This window comes from Plasmodium coatneyi, chromosome 12 (assembly GCF_001680005.1).
Source record: "Plasmodium coatneyi strain Hackeri chromosome 12, complete sequence".
Taxonomy (NCBI): Eukaryota; Apicomplexa; class Aconoidasida; order Haemosporida; family Plasmodiidae; genus Plasmodium; species Plasmodium coatneyi.
Window position 1 is genome coordinate 396,954 of NC_033567.1, and position 16,046 is coordinate 412,999.

The following is a 16,046-nucleotide window of genomic DNA, read 5'->3' on the forward strand; positions in this document are numbered from 1 at the left end:
AACTTAATTTGGGACTATTTTACATAAGCTGCTCCACATGTAGGAATGTTTTACAGCTCAACATGCTTGCTACACCATTAAGTGGAAATACGATTAGCAAAATCATTATGCGTATGTGGTTTATATGGGCGCATGATGTACATATCCACATGATGGTCTTGCGTACCAAAATTGTGTACGTGCGTTAGAGATGGGAAATTTTTTGCTAACATGGCCTACAGTTATATGCCAAAACGTTCGAACATGAATATAATATGTACGTGCAGATCATGCAAGAAATTAAAAATTTATAAGCGGAAATGAAGAAAACACGTAAAAAGGTCAAAATGTTACATTATCGCCTTTGCGCAAAAATGGGATAAAAAAACAAAAAAAGGGAAACATCGCATATCTGATTGTCTCAAATATTGTGCTACTTGGGTGGTACGAAGGGGTCATAACTTCACTGTAGGAATGTCTTAAAATTTTCTTTTCCTCTTTTTCTTGTTATACTTTCTCAGTTCACGTATAACTGATTTCTGAAAGGGGAGAATTAGAAGGAAGAAAAAAAAAATTTTAAGTGAAGGGGTGAGGGAGCCCCCCACCAAAAAAATAACATTTTGCTTAATGTGTAAAATTGATGCATGAAACGGTGACGCATATGTGCATAATCTCCTAAGGTACTAACAACAGTGTAAACAAATTTGCATAAACACTTTTGTGCAAATTATGTCGTTTATATATCTTCATGTACAACACACATTATGTAGCCAAACGGGTGTGCTGCCTTTTTGTCCTTTTTTTTTTTTTTTTTTACCTTCTTTGACAATTTTTTTAAAAAGGGGATTAATTTGTAAAGCTCCTTATCAGTTGGGTCGTCAAACCTAAGGGGAAAGGAAGTCACCACGGCGCGTTTTGCAAATATGTTAAAAATATGTACTCACAATGTAAATGCGCAAAGTGTACACACGAATGCATCGTACCAGCTTTTGATTAAGATACAGTTGTCTTCGCAGAACTTATGGACGAAGGTGGAATTCTGAAAGGGGGAGGTGAAAGCATGAGGGGGTGGTAGTGAAGAAGCGCATTTTATGTGTTGCCTATTCCAAAATGGATATTCACACACATTCCTTCTTTTAACGCATTTTTGGTCATACATCAATGATAACGACGTTGTTTAAGTCCCGTCCAAGTATTTTTAAATCCTTCACATAGTTATTATTCCTAAAAAGTGTTTGCAATGGCAATTTTATTTTAATTGTCTGCCGCTTTGCTCGTCGAGCTTATGACAAATTAAACGTTCCCTTATGAAATCAAGTGTGCATACCAAAAGGTACAGGATTCCCTAAACAGTCGGTACGCGCAGATGTTGTCCTTATCCAACTTGTCGATAACGGCGTTTGCATACTGAGTTGGAAAAAACGGGGAACATAATTCTTTAAGAGGGGAAGAAAATTGTCTCGTTTTTAGGCAAGTAAGATGCGCAAGTCTGCTCCGTTTGCCCATTTGCTATCTTTTTTTTTTTTTTCTTTTCTTTTTTACCTTGGGTAAGCTAGCTGTGAAGATAACCACTTCGTAATGTTTCGATATTTCCTTAAAAAATTGCTCCACGCCTTTTCACAAAAATGGAAAAACAAAAAGTAAATAGGAAATTCCTATTGTCTTTTTACTGCGCGTCTTACGTGAAGACTCGTTTTGCGACTGCATTTCTTAATTATATTTCTCCTTTTTTTTTTTTTTTTTATCTTACCTGGTCTCTTATTCACATAAATTACACAGCGTCCGTCACCAAGCTCGATCTGGAAGGAAGTTCATGTGAAGAAATAAGCAAGCGCATAGACGGGAAAAACGGTACACATGTATATATGTAGCCACGCACGAACGGAAAGATGACCCCCTCCCCCGTTTTATCACCCTTTTTGGGCACTTACGTGGATCCTGAAAGAATTGTACCTCTCCCCCCGTAAGGTGCTATGAACAAGTGTCTCGTCTAGATCGAGAACGATGGTCTTCCTCCCCTTGAGAGAAATAAAAAACAAAAAAAAAGAGATATGATATAACGTGATATATAATGTCACCTTGCGGAGTGCGCTATCCGACTAACACCCAAGTGAATGGAACAAACGATTCAATCGACGCAATTCAAAAACGGCGATAACCCAAAATTAAGATATTTCGTCACTCTGCAGCGCTTTTGTAAAAGACCTTCGCTCATAACCGAACGGACGAGAGAGGACGTAAAAATAGACATTTTCCCCACCTCAGCAACTTACCCTTTCTCCTTCTCTCTGTTCTCCCAACAAAAATTCCCGCGTTTGGTAATTTTCGCTATGGCTGTCTGCTTCCCTTTCATTGCTGCTTCTGTTCATCATTTTCTTCGAGCTGTACATCTTTAGCAACCGTAGACTTTTCAATTTTTTCATTTTTTTTTTCCTTTTTAAATGAAACTTCTTTTTCCTAATAACTTTATTGGATCCATTTTCCGCTGAGAGGGAGGTCAATGTGCTTGTCCTCTTTCTACGCTGGAAGAACAGAAAGGACCTGAACTTCATAAAATACGATCGAAAATTTTTTTTCTTCCTTTTTAGTACATTTTTTTTGCGTTCCATTTTGGTGTCTTCATATTTGTGCTCAGAGGTTCTGTCCGTATTTTTTTCCTTTCGCTCTTCAAGCACTTTTTTTTTCTGCTGATAAGGATTGTCATAATACTTTTCCTTCGACACGCTGGTTATTAAATCCTTCATCAGTAATTCCTGTTTATCGTATGACATGCTGTAGTTACATTTTTCATCCTCATTGATTGCATTCGTGTAATTATTCGAACGGTCCGTGTTGCTACAGTTTTTCCAAATTGGACTATCCTCATCAGTTCTTCTATTTGCAAGGGGATCATCTTTACGTGTATTTAAGCTGTCATTTCCGGTCATTACATTTACACCATGTTTCAAGCTTCCACCAAGTTGATTTCCAATGCAAACGCGCATTAAAACATCCGTGTCGGTGCTTACTTCCTTTACACTTGCTATTCTTTTTTCATCCATAAGAGTGTGATCCCCACCTTTTCTCTTCGTGTCGCCCATTTCTTCTGGATACGCAGAGAAGACTTCTTCTTCCACTTTTATCTTCTTCTCAACAATTTTTTTATGGAACGTGCTACCATTAAACGCATGATTTACACCGCTAACCATTTGTATGCCCAAAAATTTTCTCACACAATCATTTGCTGTTGCAAAATTGTGGGGGGGAAATTTCTCCGATGCATAGCTCAATCGCGTGTCTAACTTTTCGCTTTTCATATTTCTACTCTCTTCTTTTCTGGACAGATTAAATATCTCATTTTTATTAATAAAATTTTTTATCCTCAATTTATTTTTTTCAAAAAAGAACAGTTTCTTTTTGCTGCATTTTTCTTCCTTCCTGTTATTTGGGCTGTTATTTGTGTCCGCGATTATTGATGTGTGTTGGGAAGATGTCTGCATGGGGTTTATCTTCACGTTTTTTTCCCCCCCGTTTGTCTTCCCATTTTGTTCCCATAAGACGTGTAAAGTATCCTCTCCTTTCTTCCCCATTTTGTCACTAACGTTTTTACAAACTAGGTCAGACTGATACCCAGAATTCATCTGCTCAGTTGTGACTTGGTCACTTTTCCGTAATTCTGAAACATCTTCGATGGTACGTCTAACTTCACCTTGAAGCTCCTCATTGGATACATTCACCTTGGCAACAGCCTCTTGGGGATCATCATTTTTGTTCTGTTGTACAGAGAGAGCCCATGTCTTCCAAATATGAGCTCCCTGTGGAGGGTGGTCCTTAAGGTGGTTGCGTCTCCCGCTTTGTTTCATGCCAACTGCGCACTTTTCATTGTATTGCATAATTTGGCTCACACAATATTCATCCCAATTAATGTGGTCCTTCCGACTCTCCTCCCCACTTTCCACCATTTCAGCAATTTCTTTCTTCCCTTTCTTCGTCCTTCTACGCACAAATGGGGCAATTATTTTCTTATTGCTATTAGAGATGTGCAATCCCTTTATCTTTATTTGGTCCATTTTATCTGTCTTCATCGAATTTTTACACCAAATGAAGTTGGCATTTTTCTTCCTTATAACATCATCCAGCTGTTTTTCATTTATACGATTGGGCGCAACTTCCGTTTTATCCTCTAAAGCTATTCTCCTATCATCCCCCTCGATAGCACACTGTTTTATGTTCATGTCTGATGCGCAATACTCAAGGGTAGCTGCATCATCACTTGGTTGCAATACCTGTTTGGGAAATATGTCTGCATACGAGATGGTACCGCTAGCCCTTTTCAGCCTGCTCAGTTTTGTTATTTCCTTTGGCTTGAATGGCCTATCTCTTGCGATGCTTAAAAGGAGATTATTCATTCTGTTTTTTTTTTCCTTTAAAATTTTCTCCAAAAGATTTGTGCTCTCACTTTCATCCTCACACATTACAGGATATGTATTTTTCGTGTTATCATTTAGGGAATTATCTAAAATGTACTTCTGTTCCTCTTTCTCATTTGTCATCGTATAAGAATTATCCTTTAGATCTTTTTCTTCCTTTTTCATTCTGTTATTTTTGGGGGAGTCTTCGCTAAGGGCTTCGCCGTTCCTTCTGCCTGTGATTCTTCCCTTTCCCTTTAACTTGGCTGCATAAGGGATTGTAAAAATTTTGTCCTCCTCTCTTCTATGTTCTTTCGCACTTTCCTCCGCTGCTTCCTCCCCCCCTGGGCATATCACACAACCCTCAGGTGGAGAACATTCGCCTGTTACACTTTTTCCCCGGCTGTCTGATCCCCCCTTTGAATCGCAAAAATAATTTTCATCCTTCCTTTTTATTTTCAAAAATAAGTTTTTAAAAATTTTTACTTTTTCAGCTGAACATAGAATCTTTTTAGAAGAATTTCTCAATAGACGTACAAAATTTTCTTTCCTAAAATGTGTATTGTCATTTTTTGTTCTCCCTACGTTTTTACCATTCGGAGTAAGAGGAACAGGGTTTTGGTTCGCCAACTTATATTTCTCTTCTCCTAACTCGTTAATAAAATTTTTGTTGTTCTTCCTGCTTTGCACGTTTTTTACATCCCCCTCTTTGATGCTCCCCCGGGGAGGAGTATTCCTTTCTTCACATATGCAATGACAACTGGGGAAGTAATGCTCCTCATCGGGGTATCCCAATTTTCGCACACCACCGTTGTTATGACTTGAAACCAAACTGAGTATTCCATCATAATTTTCGCTTTCGCCTTGTCTCTTCTTGAGTAATTTTTTCTCTTTTTCTCCATTCATGAGCTCCTTTTCACTTTTCTTAGAATTCTTTTTCTTCAGCAAGCAGTAGACATCCTTATGCTTGTCATCGTTTAGTAAAAAATATTTCGGTACTACCTGGTACTCCAGTTTTTCCATTAATGTATTGTCCTCTAACTTTAGAATGATGTTTTCTCCCTCTTTCTTATTCCTCTGTGTGAGGTTCTTCATTTCGCACCTTGGCTTGGTTTTCCCGTCTTTGACTTTTTTCCCCTCTGATGAGTAGCTCCCCTGGTTTAACAGTTCGCTTGGCAATTAGTCTACCAGTTAGAGCAATTATTTTATTTTATTTTTTCCAAAAATATAAATTATCAAGCTGAAAGTAAGGGATGTCCCCCGTTTGCATCTATCCCTGCGTACATAAGCAGCAGGACAATTTCCATACGGGTTCTTACTTGACTATATTCCAAAGCGTAAGTTTTATTAGCCCAAGAAAGGGAACACATACAGTAAAATGGAAAGGTTAACAGAGCGTACACCTCCGTGTCAGCACTACTTGGTGGAGCTTTTATGTTTGCACCTTTTTCACAACCAATCTTCAGTATACTTACAATCGGTAGATATACTGACAAACACGCAAAATGCACTTTTGTAGGTTCCTTTATTTCGCTCGACCTTCTTGTTAAAAGGACCAACGTACATATAACTACAATTGGTGGTGTGATGCCTCGACGGAATTATAATTGCCTGAAGAACCTTCCTCCGTGAATTTCCCCCATGTGTCTTTCAACCAAATGAAGGGGCCTTTGTAGCGCTGTCCCCAAGTGGGTAGTATTTTTATTCTCTTACTGTTCTTCAATCCTGTAGATATGTATAGCTACTGCGTCCTCTTTCAATCTATTTAGCTTTACTGTATTTTGTGTTGCACTTTATATTTCCCTCCCTCTTTTAAACAAAAGCTGGGATAAAAGTTTGCTCTTCAGTTATTAAATCAAATGAGGATTTTCATCACCACAGTAAACAAGGATATAGCTTCTCTACATATTGTATATTTAATGGGACATGAAAATAAAAACACACATAACTGTTCACAAATGGTACGAAATTTTGCGGGAAAAAAAAAATTTCCTAGATTTGTACTACCTAGACGCATGTTACATAGAACAAATAAAAAATTAAATAAGTTAATGTACAAAATCCTACTTTTTAATAAACGAATGGAAATGCAAAAAAAATCGTAAAATCGCAAATCATTTTTAATTCTTAACATCGCCTTGAAAAAAAAAAAAAAAAAAGTCCACTAGAGAAGAGTTTGTTGATAAATCCATCTGTTTAAGTCTATATTTGGTGTAACTTCTTTTTTTTTTCTTAATTTTTACGCAATCATTTCTTCTTATCAAATGCGCGTGATATGCGTAAAAATGGGAACTCTTAAAATTTTTGCATATTTTTAAATTTCCGCAAATTTTCAAAGTATATGCAAGTTGAAGGTACCACTGCATAACGCGCAAGGCGTCTGCATGTACATAGCATGCACATCCCACGCGCATAAAAACGTACAAAAAAATTAAACATAAGTGTATAAATATAAATGTTCTTATGCGAAAAGACTGTAATTACCTTTTTCTGAGCGCTTATAAAGTTTGGACTGTTTTTGTCTGGGGAATGCATTCTCCCTCGAGGAAATCACTCCCGAATAGAATATTCCTGCATGCGTAAGTCAGAACGGACACGCGTGCTTGGCCATACATATGCATGTATGTGTTCACCTGTACACTTGCATATTCGCAATTTTGCGGAGGTGACGTCAACGCCGCAGTGGAAACACTGCACGTGAAACAAGTTATGGTCTACGTGCCTCATAAAGGGGAACACGTAAAATGTGTCTACACAAACAGATCGCCTTTTGCGTGGCCGCACAGTGTTTTCAAAAAATTTCGAAGTTTATGTTTTCCCTCGTGAAGTAATATATATACAAGGGGAGGAACACAAATGGTTTTGCTATCGTGTGAGAGCCGCTCGGCGAAATGTCTATGCAACGATTTTTCCAAAGGGCGCTCGCAGGTATTGCATTATACACATATCTATATACATATATATTTATATGTACTATGCGCACATGCGCGGTATGCTTATCGCGTGAGTGGCGTAGAGAAAATTGCACTATTGTGTTCACCACTGTGTTCACCGTTCCTTAATGTCCCACGAAATTTTTCATCTCACTTCAACGCAAAAAATATGATAAAAACGCCTATTGTTGCTTCCTCTTAAAAAGACCGCCTACGAACACATTTGATGCAATACAGATGGACGAAATTTTTGCACAAAAGTGCTATCGAATAAATGGAACTTTTAAACCGCCCTTTGTGAGCCATAACAAATGTAGTGACTCACGAATAAACATATTGGAAGGAAAATACATTACCAAAAGGAATAAAAAAAAATCTCCTTAAAAGAAGTACGATATATTTTTATACAGTCACTCCTGAAAATTGAACACATGGACATAAAAAATAAAATTTTGAAAAAAAGGAACCCCAACTATTTCGTAAAAATGAATAACGTCTTTTTTTTTTTTTTTTTTATTTTCCCCGTTTCCATTTTCCTGCTATATGTTTGCATTCACATTCCTGAGAAAAAAGGACAATACAACAAAGTTCCCCCTCCCCCAATAGGTACATTTCAACAGCCTATATATTCTTATGAACATTTTTGTGTCTTTTTCTAAGAGGAAATGCGAAATTTGCATATACTGACATGCGTCATCCATATGTGGAACGCCCTTCTGCCCTATTAAAACTCCATTCGTTTCTAAATTACGTAGCTCGCGATTTTCCATAAACACCTGCTGGTTCATTTTCTGCTTATTCATTTCCCCATTTTTCGCCCCTTTCCTGTAACCTCTTGAAATATTGAGGAATACGTAAAAGACCCTCCATATGCTTACATTTTTGTGCATACAAGTTATGCGTGCGGGAAAAAACACATGTTCACTTAACATCCACAAAATTTTCCAACGCAGAAGAAGGGGAAGGTGAAAATTGATCTTTCGTTCGCATAATGGAAGCATATAAATAAACATAGCCCCATTAACTTCTTCCCATTGTTTTCCCGTTCCCCTTCCGTTTTTTTTATGTATCCTTTTAAAGTTATATTTAAAAAAAAAAAAAAAATGGAGCGGAATATTCCACAAAACGGCAATAGCACCACAGCCCATAGGTAAAAATGGCACGCAGCTAGAAGTCGCTAAATGCTGTGTGTGCACGATGCACCTCACAACACACCCGATTTTGTGACTAGGACTCGTTTTACGGGAGCCCCAGAATCGGTGCCAACCGCTTCAATCTGAACCAACTTGTCCAATCCATCAATTACTTCCCCAAAGACAACGTGCCTTCCGTCCAGCCAAGGCGTCGGAATAAATAAAATAAAAAACTGACTTCCATTGGTATTTTTCCCTGCATTCGCCATGGAAAGCATTCCCCGCTTCGTATGCTTTAATGTGAAATTTTCGTCGGGGAATTTCTCTCCATAAATGCTCAAACCACCCATTCCGTTGAAGTGCGTTATGTCACCACCTTGTGCCATAAAATTTGGAATTATGCGATGGAAAATCGAATTCGTATAGTTCAACATTTTACCATTCACTACTGTTCCTTTGCATATACTAACGAAATTTTCCACCGTCTTGGGGGCTACCTTTCCGTATAGCCCGAACGTTATTCTTCCGATTGGCTTGTCATTTATGCTTATGTCGAAGTAAGTCTGCACAAAAAAAAAAAAAAAAATTGTAAACGGGTCAGCCAAAAGAGCAGTGGTTAGCAAGAAAAATAAATAAATAATATGAACAGGTTCGGTAAAAACGGACTGGCTAGCTAAAAATTGTATGCAGGTACGCTAAACGGTACAGTTGTTAAAAAAAAAAAAATATATGAACCGTTCATGCAAAAACGGGCTCTGTATGGCAAAAAAAATATGAACGGGTGACGCAAAAGCGAGGTTGTCCAAAGGGCCCCCATTATATTCCGACAGCATCACGTCCCATGATCAAGTGTACTCAAGCGATAAGGGACAACGCCATTGAAAGGAAGCGTGCCTCACTAATCTCCCAGACAGACACACACACACATTGCTCATACCTTGTGAGTGATTTCATGATTCTCCGCCTCAATGTAACTCCTTTGCAGTATAAAGAATATGGTCAAAACGGTCGTGAGCTAACAAAAGAGAGTAAAAAGCGCATTTTGAGGTAAACACAAGAGGGCACAAATCAGTACTCATTCTTTCCTCATTTTTACTCCTCTTCTTTTTGATTTACCAGTTTGTTCATTTTGGACGATGCTTCTTTTTTACTTTTCCTTTATATAAAGATATGACTAGCTCACTGGCTGACTGACGATATGGTGACTACTTTTAGGATGCATGAATATTTTACTAAAGCTAATTCTCCTTATTTGTCAAAAAAGAAGAAAAAAAAAAAGTTCAGCCTTTTGCATTACAATACGTATATAATTTTTTTTTACTTTTTTTAAGGGGCACACATCATCCGTTCGCTGCCTTAATTTTCCCAATTTTTTTAGAAGGCCTTGTGTTCATGCCACAAACCGCAGTGAAGAGGCAAATACTGCGAATGTGGCCATTCACTGTGAAGGTCGCTCATACATTTGGGGGGGTACGCTAACAAAATATATATGTGCTAAGTGTGCCACTATTTTTTTCTTTTTTTCCTCCGCAACCTCCATTTTGCTTTGACACAGTAGTGTGTGCTACGTTGGCTTTATTTTCTTTTTTTCTTTTTTTATTTAGAATGTTTGCTTGTCCGCTTTGGCATTTTTCCTTTCATTCCATTCGTAGCCATTCGTTATCCACTCGTAGCCATTCGTTGTCCATTCGGCTATTATTTCATTCTCCTTCCTGTTGTAATTTTTTTTTTTTTTTTTTTTTGCAACATGCTGGAAGACACGTTCTGGTAAAATTTGAAGGAAACTGAGGGAGACAATCTCCGGGGGGTATTGCTCAAGAGGCGGACGCAGGGAAAAAGAGGAAAAAACACAAATATTATGACACATTATGGCATACCTCCCAATGGAAAGAGAAAGAAATATTACTATCACATGTATTTATATTTATATGAACTTCTTTTACGTTTCTCAAATAATTTGTAATAATCTATTCAAATAGAGCTTCCTATCACACATATGTTTTCTCTTCCATTTCGCACACATTCCTCAAAAACACACCATTGCTGCCAATGGATTACTAGGCACACACAATAAAAAAGGGGTCAAGCAACAACCACCGTGTAAGTATAGAAAATATCACCTTCTTTTAGGGCTGAAAATTGAGAATGCAATTGCAAATGGAAAGATTCTAAAGAGGGTTCAATATATAAAAAGGTACAAAAAAAAAAAAAAGAAGTAAAGGAAAAGAAAAGAAAATTACATAAAAAAATTTTTTAAATGATTATCATAGGCGAACAGAAACAAGGAAAAATTGTGTAAGCATAGAAGCAAATTATGCATATCACTAAATGAGAAGAAAAGCGAAATATTGTTCTCATATGTGACTTTAATTTATATGCCCCGGCGTTTCGCTTTTTTAAACATTTTGTAATAAGTGATCTAAACATACAATTCCTTTATCACAAACACATTTTCTTTTCCCTTTCATTTCACACACATTCCTCAAAAACACACCATTGTTGCCAAAGAATTAGCATCCATAACTTTCGTGGTAAACGACTGTTCGGCTTATACGAATCTTTACACAATTGTTCCTCAGGTGGTGTTTTCACATTGGAACATCGGACATTATCCTCATTAGTATGTTCTGTTTGAAATTCGTTCTGTTGCTGCTTTCCCCTTGAATCCTAGTATTTTTTTATGTGATCCCCTTTCACATGTTTCCTTCGCGCCTACTAATGACGACCACTGCTCCCTTTCCTGTTTCATTTAATATTAAATATTATTCATGTGCACATGTATAAAATTTTTCTTTTTATGCACATTGCACAGTTCCTATGGTAATTTTCTTTATCAGTATATGCACATATATAAAATTTTTTTCCTTATACATTTCACATAATTCCTTTATGGTAATGCATTCAAAATTTTAGAAATTACTATAGTTTGAATGGACGGAGACATTACATACACTACTTATATAATTAATATGGAAGGAAAAGGGTGGGAATGGGGTATGGACATTACCTACTAATTACCATTTAGAAGAGGAATGCTACATACGGTGGTAAGCTATATTATTTCTTGACTGCTGTCTTTGTTGTTGTCGTCCACTCTTGGTTGTTCTTTCTGTTCTTGTAGATTGTGCATCATATTCTGATGCTGTGGAATAGTCTGTTGTTGATGCACCCATCATGGAACTATCCGTTGAATATAATGTGGAAGGGTCTTCTGTGAGTGAGTCGAAGGTGCTCCTGGTAGATATTCCTTTTCTTCTTTTATTGCTGCTGTTCCCAAATTGTGTACGTAACAAAGATGGTAAGGAAGTGTACTGAAGGAAGGAGAAGGAAGGAGGGAAGGGGATGGTGTTAGGGTGAAAAGGCCATAAAAATATATGTTCTGTATATACGTACGCATACATATATGTATGTACATATATATATGTATAGTGCATAGTGTACTGTCTATTCTATGTATTCATTGTTCTATATAAAAATATGGTGTGTGTGCGTGTATGTGTACATATTAGTTATGTATATGTTTACACACACCACTCTTCCGTTGTTACTATTATACCTTATATGAAAAGAAAGTAGCGGCAGCACCAATTCCTAGGATGGAAAATATGGAAGATATAGCAGTAGCAGTGGTGTTGCCTCTTTGGGGTATGGGTTGTTCCCTATGTACCACCTTACATTTTAATTCGTGCAGTTCCTTCATATCACTGAAACCTTCAAACATTTCTGTAAACTCTTTACAATGCACACCACTCCTTCCACCTACACACTCATTATATACTTTATCATAGGCTAAAAATGCTCTCTTCAGGTATTCACTGTACTCATAAGTACAGGGAGTCTCATCCGGGTGATCATCCTGCAAATCATCTTCCTTTATTTCACTATGGTACGTAGCGTACTCAAATGCTAGTTTCATTCGGTTGAAAGTCTCCATGTCAATATCCTCTGCGCAAATATCTCCACATTGACGCTCAGAATTGGCATTCCGTATTACCTGGTAAATTTCATCCATAATTCCTTTAAATGAATTATTCCTGTCTACACATTTCCATGCTTTATCCCCCAGCCAAAAATAAAAAAGGTACCATAGAGTATTACCTTCCGTACTACTAACGTCCCCCTTAAATATGTAACACAAGGCTTTTACAATTTTATCCTCGAGACCCTTAATACTTGCGTGTTTCTCTAATACAGGCTTCAACGTATCTTTTATCCTATCTTCCGTGCAAACATTACTTTCCCCAGTAATTTTAAAATCCCCCGTTGCCACCTCCAAAGGATTCTCTCCCCCATCCCCTCTATCCGAAATCGTACTTCCCATATTATATGGTATTTTCCCGTCGAATTTATTGTACACCACCTCCCAAGGTAAATCTTCCAATTTCTTCACCTATTTATGTGAACAATGGAATACACATATATATATATATATATATACATACATATATTCCCACGCTATTTCTCATACTTTCCTTTAAAATGTGATGTGCACATCCCTTCCTATAGAATACTTCTGTACTCATACTTTACATATATATTTATACAATTCAAGTAGGAACGTTAACCGTTAGTGTTGTTCCCGGTTGCACCATTTTTTATATGTGTACATTGCTTTATTTATATTTCTGTGTATAGTAAATTTTATGTTATGAAATGTGCATTCTTCATATATTCGGGCTGACTAAATATGTGTCCTCCGTTTGTTCTATAATTACGAATATTGAATTTTTATTCTTTCAATAATATACATCCCTTAAATCATGAATAATAATAATGTGCATTACCCATGTACCAAATCTTTACAGGTACATACTTAACGCAGAAATAAGAGTTAATTCATTGGTATAATAACAAAGAAAAAAAAAGAGGAGAACAGCAAACACCCCTTTTTCGCGCATCATTCCTTCCTTCCATTCATTTACTTTATTGAACTATACATAATTAGTTTAAGGTAAGTGTATTATTACTTATATACGCTCCCCTTCATTAATGACGCAGGAAAGCACAATTCGATTCTTCTTTAATTAAATATTTCTGTATGTATTATTAATTCTTGCTTTACTATTGCTCCAAAGGATTATTAAAAATTGCTAAACCATGCAAAATAGTTTACACGTACACAGCGCTCCTTCCTTCCCGGTATACACACATTCCTCAATATGTATTGAGGAGTAAGGCACTACTTATAGAATAAGTTGGGAGTGAAAATAATAAAATGAGCATTCCGTTCATTTTTTTTCTAAAAAAATAAAATGTACACATTCTTATATGAATACGTTTATCTGCACATTCTCCTTTTCTCCACTCAAGGTTGTAAAATGACAATAACCCCCTTCTCCTTTCTACATTTCTTCCATCTTCGTGAATACACTATAAATTATCCATTCATTCTACACGTATGCATTGTATACTCCGAAATACGCCTTCCTTCCCTTTAACACCAAGTAACATTCCTTCCCTCTTTATTTATGCACACTCCTTCCTCCAGGTTCTTTTTCCATGTTTCTTCTCTTCCTCCTCATGGTTATAGTATAAGTATCTCATTCATATTATATACATATATTTTCCTTTACTGGAGCTTCCAATTCTGCCTCAATTTATACTAAACTTTACATATAAGTGCATTCTCCATTTCTCTTCACTCCATATTATATATCTAAGAAGCTCAAAAGGGCTAAACGGATTCAAAGATTTAAAGGAGTATAGGAACATAAATTTTAATGAAAATTCTACAATTTCATTATTCTGAAGTCCTAAAGTATAAACGTCTTTAAGAATATTTTGAATAGTTCAAATAATTTAGGATTTAGGGTTCAGGTTTTAGGGTCTAGGATTTAGGTTTTAGACTTTTGGGTTCAGGCTTTAGGGTTCAGGGTTGAGGTTTTAATACTGGGAGTTTAGGGTTCAGTTTTTGCGATTAAGGATTTAGGGTTATGTATTTAATGCTCAGGATTTAGGATTCATGGTTTAGGATGTAGGGTTTAGGATTCAGGCTTTGGGATTTAGGGTTTTGGTTGAGTTTTTAGGGTTCTGGTTGAGTTTTTAGGGTTCTGGTTGAGTTTTTAGGGTTCTGGTTGAGTTTTTAGGGTTCTGGTTTTAGGGTTCAGAGTTCAGGTATTAGGATTCAGCGTTTGAGGATCAAGGTTTAGGAGTATCAGCCGTTATGTTTCAGGGTTCATTGCTTAGGTTTACTATTTTGAGTTCTGGCTTCAGGGTTATCGGCTCTGGGGTTAGGATTTCAGGGTTGAAGCTTTAGTGTTTAGTGTTTGACGTTTCGAATTAGTGTCTAACAGCTTGAATGTTTAGACTACAAGGATTAGGGTTTAGGCTTTGGCTTTTAGGGTTTACAATTCAAGGTTTAGGGCTCAGTGTTTAGTGTTCAGGTTTTAGGTTTATCAGCCGTTATGTTTCAAGGATCTGTGCTTAGGTTTTGTATTTTGGATTTAGGGTTGAAAATTTCTGGTTTGGGTTTTACGCTTTAAAGTTTGGAGTTTAGGTCTTAAGCTTGTGATTTTTGAATGGGCGCTTTGTTCTTAACGAACATCCAGCTCTGTTCTTATTTCTAGGTACAATTTTCTAGAAAGCAATGCAGGGTAAAGGCTGAACCCAAAATACTAACCCTAAGCACTGATCACTGAAACATAACGGCTGATAAACCTAAACCCTGAACCTTTAACACTGAGCCCTAAAACTTGAATTGTAAACCCTAAATCCCAAAGCCTAAAACCTAATACCTGAAATTTAAACCCTGAAATCTAAACCCTGAACCCTAAATCCTGAACCTTAAACCCCAAATACTTAACGGTAAAACCTGAGCCCTAAACTCTCAGCTCTAAACGGGGAACCCTAAAATCTCAACCTAAAAATCTGAACGCTAAACCCTGAAAACCTCAAATCGTAAAGTCGTAAATCCTTAAACGTAGGTTCTGAACGCTAAACCCTGAAATTTACAACCTAAAACCTAAACCCTGAACCTAAACTCTGAACGCTCAACCCTAAAACCTAAACCCTGAACCTCTAAACCCTGAAATAAAAACCCTATACCCTGAACCTCTAAACCCTGAAATAAAAACCCTATACCCTGAACCCTAAACCCTGAACCCTGATTCCTGAACCCTAAGTCCTAAACCCTCAAAGCTGAACTCTTAACCCTAAACTCCATCATTGTTTGAAACGTGAGCAGAGAAGGGCGAAGAGGAAATGAGCACTAATATGCAAAGTGTAATATGAATATAGAAAGGCCGGGGGTAGTTCAACTAATATGATGGACATAATATTTATAAATAAACTATGAGTAGTATAACTATCGGAAGGTTGAAAAGAGGATGAAATGTGAAATTATTTGTTGAATATAGCAAGGATTAAGAGAAATGGAAGAGAAAGGAAGCTCAAATCGTGTAATTAAATTTTTCTATTTGAAATGTTTGTAGTGTAACTGTAAAAGAAGGAAGTAATGGGGATGTTAGTGGAAGTTTTTATAACGGAGTGTTCTTATGGAAGAGGGATGTGCTGCTACAAGGCATGTGCTACTATAAGAGGAATTTGTGCGTACACACAAGCAGAAACAGAATTATCACTCTCTCTTTTGAACAGAAAAATTATGTGAGCATAAT

The 16,046-nt window shown here is 36.9% G+C and overlaps 2 protein-coding genes across 2 annotated transcripts; both read right to left on the bottom strand.

Annotated features, from left to right (window-relative positions):
* Window positions 1–458: 458 nt before the first annotated feature.
* PCOAH_00037700 (Phosphatase) lies at window positions 459–5,462 on the bottom strand (the record flags this gene model as incomplete). Its single annotated transcript, XM_020060561.1, has 9 exons — window positions 459–518; window positions 797–863; window positions 963–1,018; window positions 1,137–1,203; window positions 1,307–1,386; window positions 1,522–1,592; window positions 1,730–1,778; window positions 1,911–1,997; window positions 2,253–5,462. The coding sequence occupies 9 exons, from the start codon at window positions 5,460–5,462 to the stop codon at window positions 459–461; spliced, it is 3,747 nt and encodes a 1,248-aa protein (XP_019916722.1).
* Window positions 5,463–8,504: 3,042 nt separating this feature from the next.
* PCOAH_00037710 (Peptidyl-prolyl cis-trans isomerase) lies at window positions 8,505–9,561 on the bottom strand (the record flags this gene model as incomplete). Its single annotated transcript, XM_020060562.1, has 3 exons — window positions 8,505–8,996; window positions 9,371–9,448; window positions 9,550–9,561. The coding sequence occupies 3 exons, from the start codon at window positions 9,559–9,561 to the stop codon at window positions 8,505–8,507; spliced, it is 582 nt and encodes a 193-aa protein (XP_019916647.1).
* Window positions 9,562–16,046: the final 6,485 nt, after the last annotated feature.